Consider the following 16,006-nt stretch of genomic DNA (forward strand, 5'->3'; position numbering starts at 1 on the left):
CCCGCGGGCCCGAGGGGCTGACGGGGAGCGGGATGCAGCGTGGGGACGGGCACGGTGGATGGGGACGGGCTATGGGGGCAGGGATGCCATCCGGGGCCGTAATGGCGAGAGGGGACGGGAATGGCTTGAGGGCGCAAGGACCGTGTGGGGGTCCGGCGTGGCAAGTGGAGACAGGGGTGGCGTGGGGGGCGTGAGGACGGTGGAGGGGTTGTGATGACACTTCTCAACCCACGTGCCCTGCAGGCTCTGGCACTAAAAGGCACACCACCGCCTTTTAACTTTAAATTGGGGTTTTATTGCCAGTACAGCGGGGTTCAAGTGTCCCCTGTACACTCAGCTGCAGGGCCAGCAGCCAGGCAGTGCCACACGCCACCACACCACATCTTCCTGCCCCCAGGGAAGGAGGAGGCTGTGGCCATGAGCCCCTGGGTGGGGGCTTGCACTGCTGGCTCTCCAGGAGGCTGGGCTCTTTCGCACTCCCAAAAGATCACTCGGGTCTGCTCTAAACATCCATACAAATACAACACAATTCCACAGTTAGATTACAAATACCGCAGCATGTCACCTCCAGCTCCCACTGCCTCCAAGATCCCTTCCAGCCCGCGTACAGGACACCGTACAGGGTGCGCTGCAGCTACCCTGCCACGGCTCGGTGCAACCACACGTATCAAAGTGAGATGCGTCTGCAGGAAGCGGCACCCAAACCACCACATAAATGCATTCCTCCCGGGCCCTCCATCAACCTTGACGAGGCACAAATGTCTGTGAGGTCCAAGAAGCTGTGCTCAGGGTTTATTTCTGTGGCTGCGTCTTGCTCATTGATCTTACCCTGAGCGACTTTGGAACTGTCAAATCCATCACTAACCCTGTACCCAACTCCCAGGCCTTGCTCATCTAGATCCAGCAAACCTGATGTCGTCTTTTACCATCCATCTTCCCACAGCCAGGGAACCAACATCAGGCTGTAGGCTTTAACACTACAGGGCATTTAGGCTCTGGTTCATGCCTCTAAGTCCACATCCAGTTTCTAGAGTGCTCCTGAGCTTTTCTAGTTGAGCAAGTGGAAAGCAGGGTTGAGACTTCCCCACCACATTTCAAAGCTGCTGCGTGTCAGCAGCACATCTGTGTAAATGCACTGTCTTCGCATGCACACACAAAAGTTCACCTTCAAACACAGAAGTAGTAAAATAAAAATCATCACTGGAAACTGTTGACAAACAGGAAAAAACACCCTGAAATCAGGACAGTAAAGAGTTCCTTCTGGAGTGACCACTTCCTACAGCAACTTCAGCACAGTAAATGCAGACAGTACAGGCATATTCCAAAAAGGTGTGTTTTTCTCATAGAGATCATAGACGTCCTGCAGAGTGCTGGATTTCCTTCAACAATGATCAAGTTTTACATCAAGTTGACTGCAGATGCTGTCAAATCAAGGCTTATTCTTACACTGCACTCTTCATGTAAAAACAGAGCTAGTGATGGAAGGGACTTGGCAGGGGGTGGGAGGAAAGGGGCCTAGTTTATGATGATCTCCCAAAGGACTCCAGAAGCCAAAACCAGGCCTTAACAGATTCTCCCATGTTGGGCTTCCAAAAACTGAGATTCCCAAAAGTCACCTCCAAGGAGCTTTAGTACTGCAGTCTATTAAGTGAGTCGATGTAATGGAAAGTGGCTCCCAATGCCCAGCTCGTTTCAACATTGTCAATTTTCCGGGCAAGCTGGAAGAAAAAAAATCCAAACAGAAAAGTTAAAATATGGTTCTTTGGGAGAAGAAGCAGCATGCAAGGTGAATACAGTACTGAAGGTTATCACAACTAGTTATCACCATCACGGGGAATGTTCCTCCACCCCCAATCACAGAACATGTGTTGTAGCAAAATCCAAAGCAAGCATCGAGTTACTGGTGAGATGACTACTGCCTCAGCATCCTCCTGCCTACTCTCCCCAGCAATCCATTTTGTGCATCACCTTAAAGACTTGGTTCTTTGGGAAGCCCAGCTCTTGCAGGAGGAAGGTGATGTATGTGAGGTCCATGCAGAGAAAAGGGCTGCTTCCAAGGCTGATTTCCATGGTCTTGCATACTAAGGAGAAAGAAAACAGTGTTTGAATGCACACTGTGGGCCCAGGCCTTGCATCAGCCCAGCTTTGAAAAACCTCACATGAATCAGTTGAGCTGTGCAGTGATGGAACCTGTTACAGTGGGGCTGCAATGACATGCACGCAATTAGCAGAAGCACAAAAGCTTTGGCACACTGGAAGGAAGATCAAAGCATTCTGTCTCTTCCCTAAGGCAGCTGAGTTTCTTGTACCTCTCCGGAAAAGGATGAAAAGGAACTCCAACTTTTCTTCCATCTACTTCAAGCCTTTAAAAATCGGAGTGAACTCAGGTGTGTTATGTTTCTCGAGTATAAGCACTCAACAGATGTTGACAAAACCAAAGAAAAAAGAAAAAATCAAAATAAACTCCACTTCCTTTCTTAGGATGAATTACACAAATGGCAGTCCAGAAATCAGAACTGCAACAATTGTTCATTCATTCGTAAAGTTTACTGAAAAGCCCCACGTCAAGTTTGATCAAAACCTGAGTTTGCGATATTAAGAAAGGAATGTTTACATTTGTAAATCTGTGTAGGCAGTTCTCTCTGCAGCTGATGAAGTGAAAAGCTATGAACTGGTTTTCCCCCATTTCTGATTAATAATCAAGCATATGAACAAATCTTGAGACAAAAAGAGGAATTAAACCAGATTAGAACAGGTTATGCTAATAGGATGAGAACCCCCACATCTATTTTGAAAGCATGATTTCAGAACAACTGTTAACTGGCAAGTTCATTAGTAATTCTTGAGAGAGTTTTGAAACACAAGTATTATAAGATGTATCTCATGTGGCCTGCAAAAGCAAGAATTAATACAAAAATAGCTGAGATTTTCAGAAATAAGCAGAAATGTTGGTGAGATGCTATGGAGAGAGGTGTGCAATATTTATAAAAACAAAAAAAATCAGGCTTCTTAGCATGTCACCATTTGCCACTGGGGTGTGACTTTACAAAATTACTAGTGTGTGTTTGATTCTATTTTACTCACCATATTTAGCTGCAATTTCAAAGTCACCGACAGTTAAGCTTCCTCCTTTTTCTTTATCTAAAAGAAAAATAAACGTGGTCTTTCATGGGGTTTGTATAAAGGCAATTGTAGATTCAAGTCATAAAAACTGTTTAGAAATCAAACCCTGAGTCACTGAAATCAATGACAAAATTCACACTCACTTTAAAGGTACTGTAAAAGAACCTTTAAAACATTCACAATATAGATTGAAAACCCTTGTTTTATGACAAACTTTTAGTTTCATTTCCTAAAGAAACTCTCACTTTGTTCCTATGTCTGTGCTGCCTGAACCCAGTTAACACCTTTGACCAGATCTGACAGGGCAGTGGTGTTCTGTGATACGCTAAATCTGAAATTATTTGTAAAACAAAGTGACTGAGGAGGGGGGTATGGCTGTCCAAACTAGCTTGAGATCTCATCACCTGTTTTCTACCACTGAACACGACAGCCTTCTGTACACCAGCATATCACGGGAAAAAGAGATGGAATACATTCTGAATGCATGCGGAATTATCTGAAAATCTTCATTCCATCTAAAAAGGTCACACACAGCCCAAGATCACTGTACTGCTTTACTGCCCAAGAAATCCATCTATCATGAGGGCTTTTTTCTATTTTGCATTGTAGAGTTAATCAGATAACAACATTTTCTGAAATGCAGTTTGTTTAAAAACCATTACTAGAAGTTGCAGGTCTTGTTTCACAGCCCCAGTCCCTTCTCTATAGAAATTAAATAGCATTCAATATCCAGTCAAGACCAATGCTGCACAGCAGTGTAACAAAAGACTGAGTTCCATGACAGCTTAGCAAAGCATCGTCATGTGTTACCATTTCTCCACAACTCATCATTTGAAATTAAGTGAAAACCAGAGCAAACATACCTATGAGACCAATCTCTGCTGCACGGTCATAGTAGTAGGAGAAAGTATAAAAATCCAAGTCCTTCACTTCCTCAGCTTTATGCACTTTTTTATAGAGCATCTTTGTAACTTTGTTAGAACAAGACTCATAGAGAGGCTCACCTAAAAGAAGGCAGAGAAACCCAGCATATTACAGGCAGAGAGTTAAATGTACATACAATTTATTTAGGATCTGCCAGGAAACAGGCTCCCTTTTGCACAATAGCACTTTGTAAGCTCTTCATGGAGAATTGAAACCTGCATCTTTTTCCAGTGGCAACACTTATCATGCTCAGGTTGGGACTGAGTCATGCGATAGACCAGAGACGGACAACATCATTTGAAGCAGAAGGATGGATTCTGAAAGACCTGTTCAGGGATTGCTCAACTCCAGCTGCATTACTACTAGCAGTTTTACTGACTGGACAGACACACTGGCACAAGAGGAAAAAGCTGCAGAATCTCTTCAACAGCAAGTCAAGAGGAGCGAAACAGAACAGTACACAGAGAATCTAGTGTCTCTGCAAGAGGCTGAGAGCGCATCACTTACTGTGCTAATAGCATTCCGGTCTAGATAGGAAGAGTGGTAAATCACTATACCTGCCTTCTGTCCTTTAATTTTGTACACTATCTCAGCATGTTGCCATTCAGATTTGAAGCCAGGTGGTAAACAAGGGCTGATCAATTCCTCTCCTTCTCCTACTGCAGAAGTAAAACAAAGCCACATTAGGGGAAAACCTAAGGACTTAATTTCAGATCACTCACCCACAGGCCTGCTCCATACTGCCCCACAGCCTCAACAAGGCACCTCCAAGTCCCAGTCACAGCTCACACATCCCATGTCCCATCAGGGCTGGCAAGAATCCAGGTCTCCTGGGATCTAGCAGTGTCACTTGTCTCCAATGCACCCAGCCATGGTGACAGGAGTCCACATACCACTCAGGAACCTTGAGCCCAGAGGGAAGGGGACAGACAACTCCTCCCCCCACAAAAGGGCTACGTACCCAATGCTGAGAGCCAAGACTTGAAGCATGCCCATAACTTACAAGGTTTTCCCTCAACTCCTCCTAAAATGGCAAGCCTTGCTGACATCAGCCCGAGTCCCAGGTAACTGCAAAGGGATGAAAGCCTCTGTGAACAACAAACATCCTTCCTCTGATACTCCGTAACAACCTGACTGGGACATGCCGGTCTCCTCTACATGGTCCCAGCAAAACAGCTCGAGTTAGCAGCTAATGCCCATGAGGGGAACAGCGTGACAACCCACTCTCATACTACCCTCACCCAGAAGGATAATCCCTCTTTGGAAAAGCACAGGTGATACCTGTCAACAGTAATCTGGCTCTTGAATAACTGGGAATGCTGAAAGCATTCCCCTAACATTTCTCCCACCCTCCTCAAAGGCAGCACAGCCTCTAGCATAGAGAACTGACTCTTTTTGAGCTCAAACGCATCCCACAGCAAACATAGATGGGAAGAAGCTGTTTTCCTCTGCTCAAAACACTGGGAGCAGGGGAAGACAGTGAGGGGAAAGGAATGGCAGAGACATAGTGCTATGAACTGACTGCAACCCCCATCCTCCATCCTCCTGCGCTGCTTGGTGGTAAGGAGGTAGAAGAGTTGGGAGTGCAGCTCAGCCTAGGAAGGAGGGAGAGGTGGAAGGAAAGTGGTTTTGATTTTGTTCTTATTTCTTATTGTCCTACTGTTTAACTGGAAATAAATTAAATTAACTTCTCTAAGGCGAGTCTGTTTTGCCCATGACGGTAACCAGTAAGTGACCTCCCTGTCCTTATCTTGACCCGTAAGTTTTTCGTTGTATTTTCTCCCCCCTGTCCTGTTGATGGAAGGGGAGTGATAGGGTGGCTTGGTGAGTGCCTGGCAGTCAGCCAAGGTTAATCCACCAAAATGATGTGGCTCAGGTTTCTCTCCTTCTTCCCAACACTCATCTCCAAGGACCTCACTTCAGCAAAACATCTAGATCTCACCAGCTCCAGAGAAAGCTTCTATCTGTACAGTGTGCTCTCTCTCCCACAACTAACCTGTACGAATACAACTTGTAGGTGTTGTTAAACATCTGAAATGAGGTTGTATGGCCAGCTGGTGATGTCTGCAGAGTCGCCTAGAGGGAGAAAAAGATGTCACTGCAAGGTTTCTGCCAGCAGCAGCAAACATCAACATTAGGAAAAACATGAAACAATCCTAGCATGGGTCAGAGAGAAATGACGAATTTGCAAGCATTTCGATTTGACCACTGATAGAGAAGACAACCACAAAACCTGTACCTAAAATAGTGTCTTCACATGACAGAGTCTTAACTGGTTACATTTCTATTTGTATCCACACCAAATTGGTGTATGAAAGAATTATTTTAATAAAAAATGAACCCTTATTCCAATTCTTAACTGCTTTTGTCAAGAGGCTACACCAACTGCCTCTTCCCTACTAGGGAAAACCATGCGCAAAATAGTATGAAAGCCAGGCACACATTAACTTCCTACTCGAGTGAATTCAGCTGTGAACTTCCACAAGCCAGACGAAAAGCACATCACTGCCTGCCAAGGAACAGAGCGAGGACCAGCCTGAGGTCTAGAGAAATGAAATGATAATTATCTAAAGCATTTTGCAGCCTCTTCCACAAGTGCACCAGCACGCCTAGCACACCTGTGGGGAGCAAAGCTCAGGCCACAATGCTATTCATGCTGCTCATATCTTAACACCACCTCTAAATCCAGAACTTGAACATCCTGGACTTTTCACATCCCCTGTCATTCTGCTGTAAAAGCACAATGTCTTGATTATCCCGGGCTGAGACACTAGATACAGCATCCCAACCCCCCACTTTTGTGCAGCTTTACTATGAATAGTATCTCTGCTCAGGCTAGAGCCTTACGACTCCACATCCACAGGACTTCCAGCTCACAGAAAACCTATAAAAATGACACAGCAGGAAGCTGAAATGACAAACATCAGCACGTATTTTTTACTTCATAATAACAGTTGCTCCTTAGAAAGTATTCATTTGCAACTGAGTGAACCCAGGAAAACAAGGATTAAGAAGGCATTTCTCTGAGTTCCTAAAACGCAGTATAGGCCAAATCTTGGACTTGAATTCATTAACAGCATTGCCTTTGAGTTCTTCATTACAAGCAGCACAAACTAAGAGTCAACGATGAAGACGTTCAGGCAAACGCTGCATTTTCCCCAAAATAAAGCAGCCCTGGAAGATTCACCACATGTACCATCAACCCATGGACCTGGAGTAAGTGGAATGACAAAGAGTTGTGAATGCTTCTGTGACTGACTGTAACAAAGCAGATGTGACCAAGTGACCTGGTTTTTTTCTGCCAGAAGCATGGCTTCATGTCACTGACAAACTCTTGGTCTGTTTCCAAGGGAAACAAATCCGAGCAGTTACCCATTTCTGCACCAGCATTTCCCAACAGTCTGCATGTTCACATTACCTCAGTGCGTGGAAGGAAGGTGATCTGTGTTGATCCACCACCCAAATCCAGCATCCCTACACTTCTTTTCTGTGGATCATCTAGGCTACCTGAAATGTGTGACAGAGCAGAGAAAGCCACGGTGAGCACTGTTAGAAACTGGCTAGGAACAAAACCAGAAATACAGTGGTAAAGAAAGAGGACAAACTAACTCCATTTGTCAGCTTCCAGACAGCACTAAATTATACCATCATCTACAGGACACTTATTTTGGCTTTGTCAGAGTGATCTGAAAACCTTCAAGTGACAGAGTTTCTGTTATTTCTCTGGTCGTTGTTCATGCCCTACTTACAGCAACTTCAGTTACTGGATTCCTAAACATTTTTCAGTGGATGCAAGGACCCCTTTGCAAATTCTACTCTAGTAACCACTTTGTAACACAGAAGAATGTGGTTTTCTTGGCCACCTCTCCCTGATCTGTTAGTGGTATTTTGCAGATTCTTATAGCCAAGGGGATGACAGACTGAAAAGAGATGTCCTAAGAGACTCTGCTCTCTTGGAATTCTTCCTGCTGCCAGTCCAGACCTCTCTTGTTATTTAAATCCAGTTCGTCTCAGTTAGATCCTTCAAATACACCTTCCTGAGAAAACTAGTTTGTGCCAAGTACCTTGGTATTCCTCATGACAGCTGATGTTTGAATATCTCTGACCTTCCTGATATTTCCTGTGAGCATAAAAAGTTTCAGAGCACTTGATGTATTGCTCCACACACTATGTGTGCTGGACAGAGTGGTCAGACAGCAGATCGCTTTACTTACTGTCGGAGAGGGCTTCAGCTTAGTTTTTTTTTTTCTCTTTGTTCTTCAGCTACCATTTTCTAACCGAGCAGTGTGAACACCTGCAGTATTTCTACATTATAAATCTGTAAGGAAGTAGCATAGCACTTTCTTTCACTCTGTGCAGCTGCCAAGCACATCTAGAATATCCACATTAAAAATTTAGCCACTAGCGCTAGCGGCAGACTCTAAAAAGGAATAAAATGCTCTAGTACCCTACAGGTAATTGAAGGAAAGGCTACATTAAACATCTAGGAAAAGGGATTAAATTCCTCACTCTGTCAAGTAAATGGCCAAAATTCTAATGACTTACATAGTGGCCGACAACTGCTGACTTATTCCCAGATCTTTCTTTCTCCCACTCCACCCCAGTGAATGAGCAATTCCCATGCAGGGGCAGAAACCAGCATGAACTTCGCAGCATCAGTCATATCTTTATGCACATGCTCATGTACACATACCTGTTAAAAAATTTATTGTGATCCAGGCTGAAATACCTAATAAGGGAAAGATTCAGAAAATGCACTGTTATATCATACCATTTCATTTTACCTAACAGTAACAAATAAGGTGAGCTGTATTACAATGTCTTCCTACTTCAGGATCTGTTTAGCTGAAGGCATTTTGAAGTTTTCTCACAGTTTAACTGCACCATCTAAACAAAACAATGAGCAAACCACAGCTTGTCATCCAACAATAGACAGAGACACCAGAGACCATCTGCCACAAGGGGAGACCCCTTTCATAAATGGAGGACTTCTAAACAAGGTCTCCAAAGAATGTCTGGCTGAGAGCTAAGCAAGAAGGATCTTCAAAGAGGGTGAACAGGACTAGCTCTGCTGAGCTCCCCTGACCCACCTTGCCTCAAATCCAGTGTTTCCACACTGACCTTCAATACCAGAGCTTATGTGGCATTTGGAAGAGAAGCCCCATGTATGAAGTGTCTGGACAACTCTGTAATTCACAGGTCAAAAACTTAGGTGAGAAGTCACTAAGGCTTCGGTCCTTAGCTAAAAGGCAAGGAAATGACTGACACTCACAATGTTCATTTTCCAAGAAAACATCCACTGGCAGGCTTTTGTTTGATGTCAGGCACTTGACTTTCCTTTTGAATACTAAGAATTTTTATCTTTTCAGCGTTCTTATTTTTCCTGTTTTCCTCAAGCAGTTTTGTGAGCCACACTGTTTCTGTCGTCTTCTTATCTTATAAACTTTTTCTCCATAAATTAGATTAATTAGTGGGCCTAATGTTAACAAATTCAAGTATTTATCCATGTGGTTAAAACTCAAGGCATGCTAGGGAACACGGTCCAGTTCAACCCTTGGCTGAACCAAGGCTGTCACTGCTATTAATGATTTTAAAACAAAACAAAAAGAATTACAACGTCTTTCTTCTATTAAGCAGTAAAAAAACCCCACAAAAATGGCTCCAAACAGCTCCAGCTATTTTAAAGTTTGGTTTCTAAGCATATCTAAAACACATTTCAACACTCAGTTACTTAGAATGTAGACATGTTTCTTCAAATTATTTTAAATCAAGACTGATTATGGGTTTTGTCCTCAGCATTTTTTGATGAGTATCATCTCACTTCAGCACATATTTTCTTCTCTACATAACATTTTTTCAGACTGAACTCACAATCACGCTCACTAGATCAGTTACAATTAACATTATGACAAAATACTTCCAGAAAGCTCTGATGAGCATTGTCATGAGCAGGGTGTGCAAAACCAGTTGCTGAAGACCATCGCAACAAGCAGATATTCAGAAATCTTTCCACAAATGCTGACTGCGCGGTGGCTTCCTGGTGATCCCACAGGAACTGCACAGCACTCAAGAGTTTTGAAAATCAGAACAGAGTTCAGGACTTCAAATTGGAAAACGTAGCACAAGATCTATTTGGCAGGCACTGCTTGAGGCAGCATAAAAACTGTACCAAACCCAGTACAGCCAGCAAGGAATATCCAGGATTGCAAAAAGGGTGTCTACAAGTTAGCCTACCTTCATCAGTTCCATTCATTATTGACACGCAGTTATCCCTCACGAAGAAGGGGGAGGCCTGAAAAATCTCCTTCACCTGTAGTTCAAATAAAAGTTACACTCAGAGAAACCTTTTTTCAGCTGGAAAGCAGTTGTTTTAAAACTCCAGTTTTACTCAATTGCTCTTCTTCTTGGGCCAGATCCTGACTGCTGCTCAGCACTGCTTGAAGTTCAAGAGCTCACCAAGCATCAGTCTGCACTCTGCTATAAAAGGTCTGCGATTTACACGCTGGCTCTGCAGTTTAGTGCAGAGACAGGGATGGATGTGTGGGTTTTCAAGCATGAAGACTGCTCAGAAATGCCATTAACAAGGGATAGATACGGGTAGGGAAGGGAACTCATTTTACTTTGCTGCAATTGGCCACACAGAAGCTATTATATATGCATGGGAGAGGCAGGGGATGGGCACCCTGGCTTTCAGAAATGCCCCAGGGAATGGCATTTTAAAAATGAAGCATGCTGACTGTTAAAAGTCCTCTACACCACATCCTACATGAGGTAGCAAACCCCTAGGTTTCCAGAGTCCTCTAAAGTAGCAACTGCAGCAGTTCCAGCTGAAATTCGGTGTGGAAAAGAACAGGCCAGCTTGCAGGCAGCAAAGAACAATATAGATATTGGTTTCAACCACAACACATTTCTTCCTTAGTGCTTAGAAAAAGAGCACACTTACTGCACACATAATAAACTTTTCCTGAGGCTCTAAGTCTAGTACATAATATTTTATTTTTATAATATTTTAAATTATTAAACATATTTTTCATGCATATAAATACAATTTACATTATTTCAAATCAATATAAAGGAGCAACCTTGCAGCAGGGGGCTGATAACAAGACCAATCAAATAGCAGAGAGCTTTTCTCAAAATAGCAGCATCCTGGTCAAAAGCATCAACAAACATACCCAGTAAGAACAAGCCTGTGGTGACTGTTAGGAGTATCTCGTTATGCCTATTATGTTAAGTGTCATCTCCAAGCTTATTTGGAGCTGTCATCATTCCTCTGTGCTTGTACTCACACAATTTCTTCCCCAACCCCATTTGAGATCAGGTGGCTCCGCACTGTTTTCATGGTTAAATGATAGGAATGGCTCATGTACATGAAAAGAAGTGTGCACCTTACACAGAAGGGATAACTTTTGCTATAAAATTTCTGGAAAGCAAACTGAAAACCAAGAAATAGTACCTTATCCAGCAGTTTCTGAGCTTTCTCTCCTGGCAGCAACCGTAGGCCAGCTGTGGCTTTCAGGACCAGAGGAGTAAACTTCCACAGCTCCACAGGAACTTCCTTCTTCGCCACCTCCAGGAGCTCTTTTATTCCCTGGCTGCTCTGTGAGCAGATAAAGAACAAAAAAAAAAAATGCATCTTTGAAACTATTTGCCTTTCTTGGAAGGGCAAAAGTGTGGTCAGAGGTATAATTCACTGTAAATGTGGAACAGAGACAAGCAAACATCTCAAGGTGTCAGGAGAAGGTGAAGAGGACTCACTATCTCCTACAGCATGAGGCCCGATGGATATAACAGGGGCTATCCAGCAACAAGTGAAAACCAAACGGGAAGAGTCACTTTTTCAAACAGTGACATAGAACTCTGCCACTAAATGTTCTGGCTACAAAAGGTTCAAAAGGCATTATGACAGATCGTTGGGAAAAAAGGGTCTTTGGAGCCAGTAAAACATTATGAGCTGGGTGTAAATCTGGCTCAGAAAGTCCCTAAATCCCTGCAGGCCAGAAGGTAAGGGAGACAGGTGAAAAGTCACTTAGTACTTGGCCTGTTTGACTGTTTTCCTGAGAATCCAATTCTGGTCACTTTTGAAGAAGGCTCTGCTCCAATCCAACACAGCTCTTTTGTAATTTTCTTAAGCACATAGAAATTCTTAAGGCAGAGATAGGAAAAGCATCCACTGTGCTTAATTAACTACAGCACCGAGTGGAACTGGATGTGTTCTGTTCCTTGCTCTTCTGCATGTTGACCAACTTTTACTGTGGTCTGGTATCATTTGAAGACACTTCTCTGACCTGATAAAGTTCAGCATACTACAACACAGCAAGATGTGATTTGCAGGGCATATCAAAACCAGCAGATTCTGGGGCACGTACTTTTACAGTAACAGAAACAAAATTACCTTTTCAACATCATCGGCATATGCAGATAAACCTGGCTTCAGTGCTTTAAACGTCTCATGGGTTAATTTGGGAGTCTCTGTTCAAAAGCAGTATTCCAAAATAAGTAACGGTACAAATAATTTTGCATACACAAAAGAAAACCATTTTACAATTTACATCATTATGTGCCAATGGAAGTCAGCTGAAGCCTCTGTCTAATGAGCTATCAACAGCCACCTGACCTTTCCTTGCTATGGAACTAACTCCCGAGAAAACCATTTTTAAGTCGTGACTGTTTTTCAGATGCTGGTGTGCACTATGCATGTATTTTTCATGGACATCAGGCAATCACCAGCTGGGTGCAAGTTGTCTCTGAGCCCTTACACCTGCCACGTGCAGCTTTCCAAACTGCACCTGGTAACAAAGACCCCAGGTTGAGCGTGGTCTTTTCTGGCTAAACTTGACTTCAGCAAAACTTAGTGGAAGCCTGATCACCATCTTCAGTGGCGGCAGAGGGAGCCAGACACAAGTATTTTGGAAACCTGCAGCACAGACAATTATATGAACCTGCAGGCAAGACAACATCCTCCTCCTGTGCCCAACTACAAACACTCCATCAGGTTTCCTGCAACATATTCTGAAATTGTGTTTAAAGAGAAGCAGGTGGGGAAAAAGCAAAGATTCAGGAATACACTGAAGAAGGAAATGCATGGACTGTTGTTTAACACCTTTGGTGGCTAAACCTTACACGAGCCCATTCTGCAAATCCACAGGCCAATCCCACCGTACAACACACTGCTAATCCTTAAAAGCATCCTCAGATCACCTACTAAGAGCATCCACATGGGTTCTTTCAACTTTAAATTTCACAAATAGGAGCTGACAACACCTAAACAAATGAAGCTTATGACTACAGAGGAAAACTGGAGCTTTTTTGTGCACTTCTGTCTCACTTCTTAGCAAGACTTTCTGTCCAGATGCAATAAAAAGCAATTTTAACCAAACAATGAAGTTTTGCAATTTAAATCCAACACTGAAGCATTGGATGCACTAAACCAGACAATGCAGAGAGAAGCAGCTCACTGCCAGGAACTGGAGACAGCCAACAACCTCGTGGTGAAAATTTAGGGGAAGAAGGCAGTCTGAATTTATAATCCCCTCTTCCACCAAGCAGTGTGATGAAAAACTACTCTTCTTCAAGGCACGGTTCTAAAGGTACAGCTGCTGTTTAGTTCACATTCTGACATTACAGCATTTTGTCCTTGTTGAATGTTTTCATAATTTCATCCAAACTCACATGCTTGAATCATAATATGCTTCCTGATGACTCTCTAGAAAGAGATGAAGCATTTTTGTTCAAGTAGTCCCTAGAAAAGAATCATCAATAATCTGCTCCATACATTATGGAAGAATTAATCTATTGTGCAATGAGCAGGCCATACCTTTTGGCCGCTGCGTAAATTTAAAAATATGAATGCGAGTTCCAGTGCTTCCTGCATCAAACATAATTCCATAAAAGACCGACTGATCTGTGGTCAGTGCCTGATGGTTCAGTTTGTCTCCCCTGCTTTCAGCAACTCCTTCTGTTTCTCCCATGACTGGTTTGGAATCCAAGTGCCATTTTATGTATGCAACATAAATAGCTATGCATGCCAAAATCCCAAAAGCGAAGAACCGCTTTGATATCTTCATGGCTTCCATTTATCAGATGTTTTGTTTCTTTCATCAAATGTTTTATCTCGTTCTTCACACAGAACAGGTGGTTCTCACATCACTCCTATACCCAACAGAAAAGAAAAGAAACGTTTTATTTTCTAAACCTGCTGAAAGGATCTAAGAGTATGATGGTTATTTGATAGGGGACTTACAGCAGTAAACTTGACTTGAGCATTAGTTAAATAATTAACTGTTAGTTGGTTTAGATCTGTGATAAGAAAGTTGGGCATGATAGTCAAAGTAAGCAGTAAGTCACTGCAACAAACAGCCTGGTAAAAGACTTTATGGGGAGTGACAGACTACTGTTGGCAAGTAAAAGGATTTATGCTTGCAGCTCCTTCTGGACCTGGAGTAAGACCGAGATATCAGCTACTGTCATCAGTGCTCAAATCTATCTCAAGGAAAACTTGCAGTCAAATGCTTACTTATTCCAGTAGAACAATGTAGACTCCTGCACTCAAAAATCTAGGATTTGCCTGTGAATCCCTTGTAAAACTGGACCTAGCAGCAAAATCCCTCTCTCCCAAGTTGCTTGTCCTAACCATCAAATACTTCCACGGCTGCTGCATGCCTATAAGACCGCACACTACCTTCTCAGATGGAACATATCGATCCTCTTTCAGCATGTCATTGAGATCTACAGCTAATTTTAAGACATGAAGCTCCATAAATCTTTTCCCCATTGCTACTGAGGCCTAAGAAGGAACAGAGTAAGGAGAGTTCAGAGAAGCTAAATACAGTACCTGAGTTGGGAAGGGACCTCAAGAAGTCTCATCCAACCTCCTGCTCAAAGCCCAGGCAACTATGGGGACCCACCATATTGCTCAGGCCTATATCCAAATGCATCTTGAAACCCTCCAAGGATGGAGATCCCACAGCCTCTCTGGGCAAGCTGAATTATTTGCAATCTTTGTTAGTTCCTGGATGGTGAAGGAGGTCCCAGAAGATGGGACAAGGACAATTTAAAATCAGGCAAGATGGAAGATACAGGGAATTAAGAGTGGCCCTCACAGCTCCCATACCAGGAAAGACACCACAGCAAAGCACAGCAGAAGAAATCTATAAGCACTCACATATCACCCAGATGATTAAAAAACAGGCAGCAGTGATTTAGGGGGAGGAAAATACACTGTATCTTTCCTTTTTTGATACCATCATGAACACAAACCAATTGATGAAGCTGATTTAACATGGTTTTGACACATATATAATCTCTTGATGATACAAATTCAGGAGGTGTATGGAAGGCATGAGGGGGATGAATTTAAATTCAAGGTGATTATGGTGTATTCCCAAAAATGGGCAAGACACACTTTTATAAAAATGGAGGAAAGTAAAACCCCAAGCACAAATAAACATGACGAATAGATCAGCAATAGGGGAAAAGGTACTTACACTGTCACAAAACAGAAATCAGAGATGGCATTGCAAAAAAAAAAACCCAAACCCAAACCCAAAAAACCCCACCCTAAACAAATAAAAAGCAATGGAAAAATCCTTCTGCCTTCTATCAGCCAGGGATGTAGGTGGCAATGACTACACATGTACGGGGTGGTTACTCCAACCTTCCTGGTGGCAGAAAGGCCTCAACTGCAGCTACGCGAGAGCTAAAAACGTGCCGTGGGATTCCGACAGCAGCAGGACCCGGGTGATCCTCTGAGGAGACAGAAGTCTCGACCGCGGGAAAGGGGAGGCTGGAAGGGTGAGGGGGATGGGGGAGCAGCCTACCAGCATAAGCCCCCCACCCCGGTTTTCCTTAAGAGAACCGGGACTCTCCCCTGCCTCTGCCAGGGGACGATGAGATTTGTCGCAAAGGAAAAGCTCTCGCCCTGCGCGGCTGAGAGCGGGCGGCGGCACCGCGGGAGCCG

At 43.4% G+C, this 16,006-nt stretch overlaps 1 protein-coding gene across 2 annotated transcripts; it reads right to left on the minus strand.

Moving 5' to 3' along the window:
* Positions 1 to 289: 289 nt before the first annotated feature.
* Positions 290 to 15,979, minus strand: ENTPD6 (ectonucleoside triphosphate diphosphohydrolase 6 (putative)). Of its 2 annotated transcripts, none has more exons than XM_026845585.1 (14): positions 14,955 to 15,979; positions 13,865 to 14,199; positions 12,443 to 12,519; positions 11,504 to 11,647; positions 10,282 to 10,357; positions 8,741 to 8,776; positions 7,466 to 7,554; positions 6,044 to 6,123; positions 5,051 to 5,115; positions 4,605 to 4,706; positions 3,987 to 4,127; positions 3,085 to 3,141; positions 1,969 to 2,081; positions 290 to 1,718 (listed from the first exon to the last, which is right to left on the minus strand). In XM_026845585.1, exons 2-14 carry the CDS (start codon positions 14,121 to 14,123, stop codon positions 1,629 to 1,631), a joined length of 1,329 nt encoding a protein of 442 aa, XP_026701386.1. In that variant the 5' UTR covers positions 14,124 to 14,199; positions 14,955 to 15,979; the 3' UTR covers positions 290 to 1,628. The 2 variants fall into 2 exon arrangements, with proteins under 2 accessions (XP_026701386.1, XP_026701385.1); XM_026845584.1 differs by having other exon boundaries at positions 14,882 to 15,979.
* Between the last annotated feature and the right edge of the window lie 27 nt (positions 15,980 to 16,006).

The sequence above is a fragment of the Athene cunicularia genome (assembly GCF_003259725.1).
Source record: "Athene cunicularia isolate RWA chromosome 3 unlocalized genomic scaffold, athCun1 chr3_part1, whole genome shotgun sequence".
NCBI classification, from domain to species: domain Eukaryota; kingdom Metazoa; phylum Chordata; class Aves; order Strigiformes; family Strigidae; genus Athene; species Athene cunicularia.

What these genes read in the sequence shown, in the direction of transcription:
- ENTPD6 (XM_026845585.1), bottom strand. Translation starts at nt 14,123, where the DNA reads ATGGAAGCCATGAAGATATCAAAGCGGTTCTTCGCTTTTGGGATTTTG. An exon ending in ATTTACGCAGCGGCCAAAAG is followed by an intron (nt 12,520 to 13,864) that starts GTATGGCCTGCT and finishes GCTTTTGAACAG; the next exon opens with AGACTCCCAAATTAACCCAT. An exon ending in CCTTCCTTCCACGCACTGAG is followed by an intron (nt 6,124 to 7,465) that starts GTAATGTGAACA and finishes TTCTCCCTCTAG; the next exon opens with GCGACTCTGCAGACATCACC.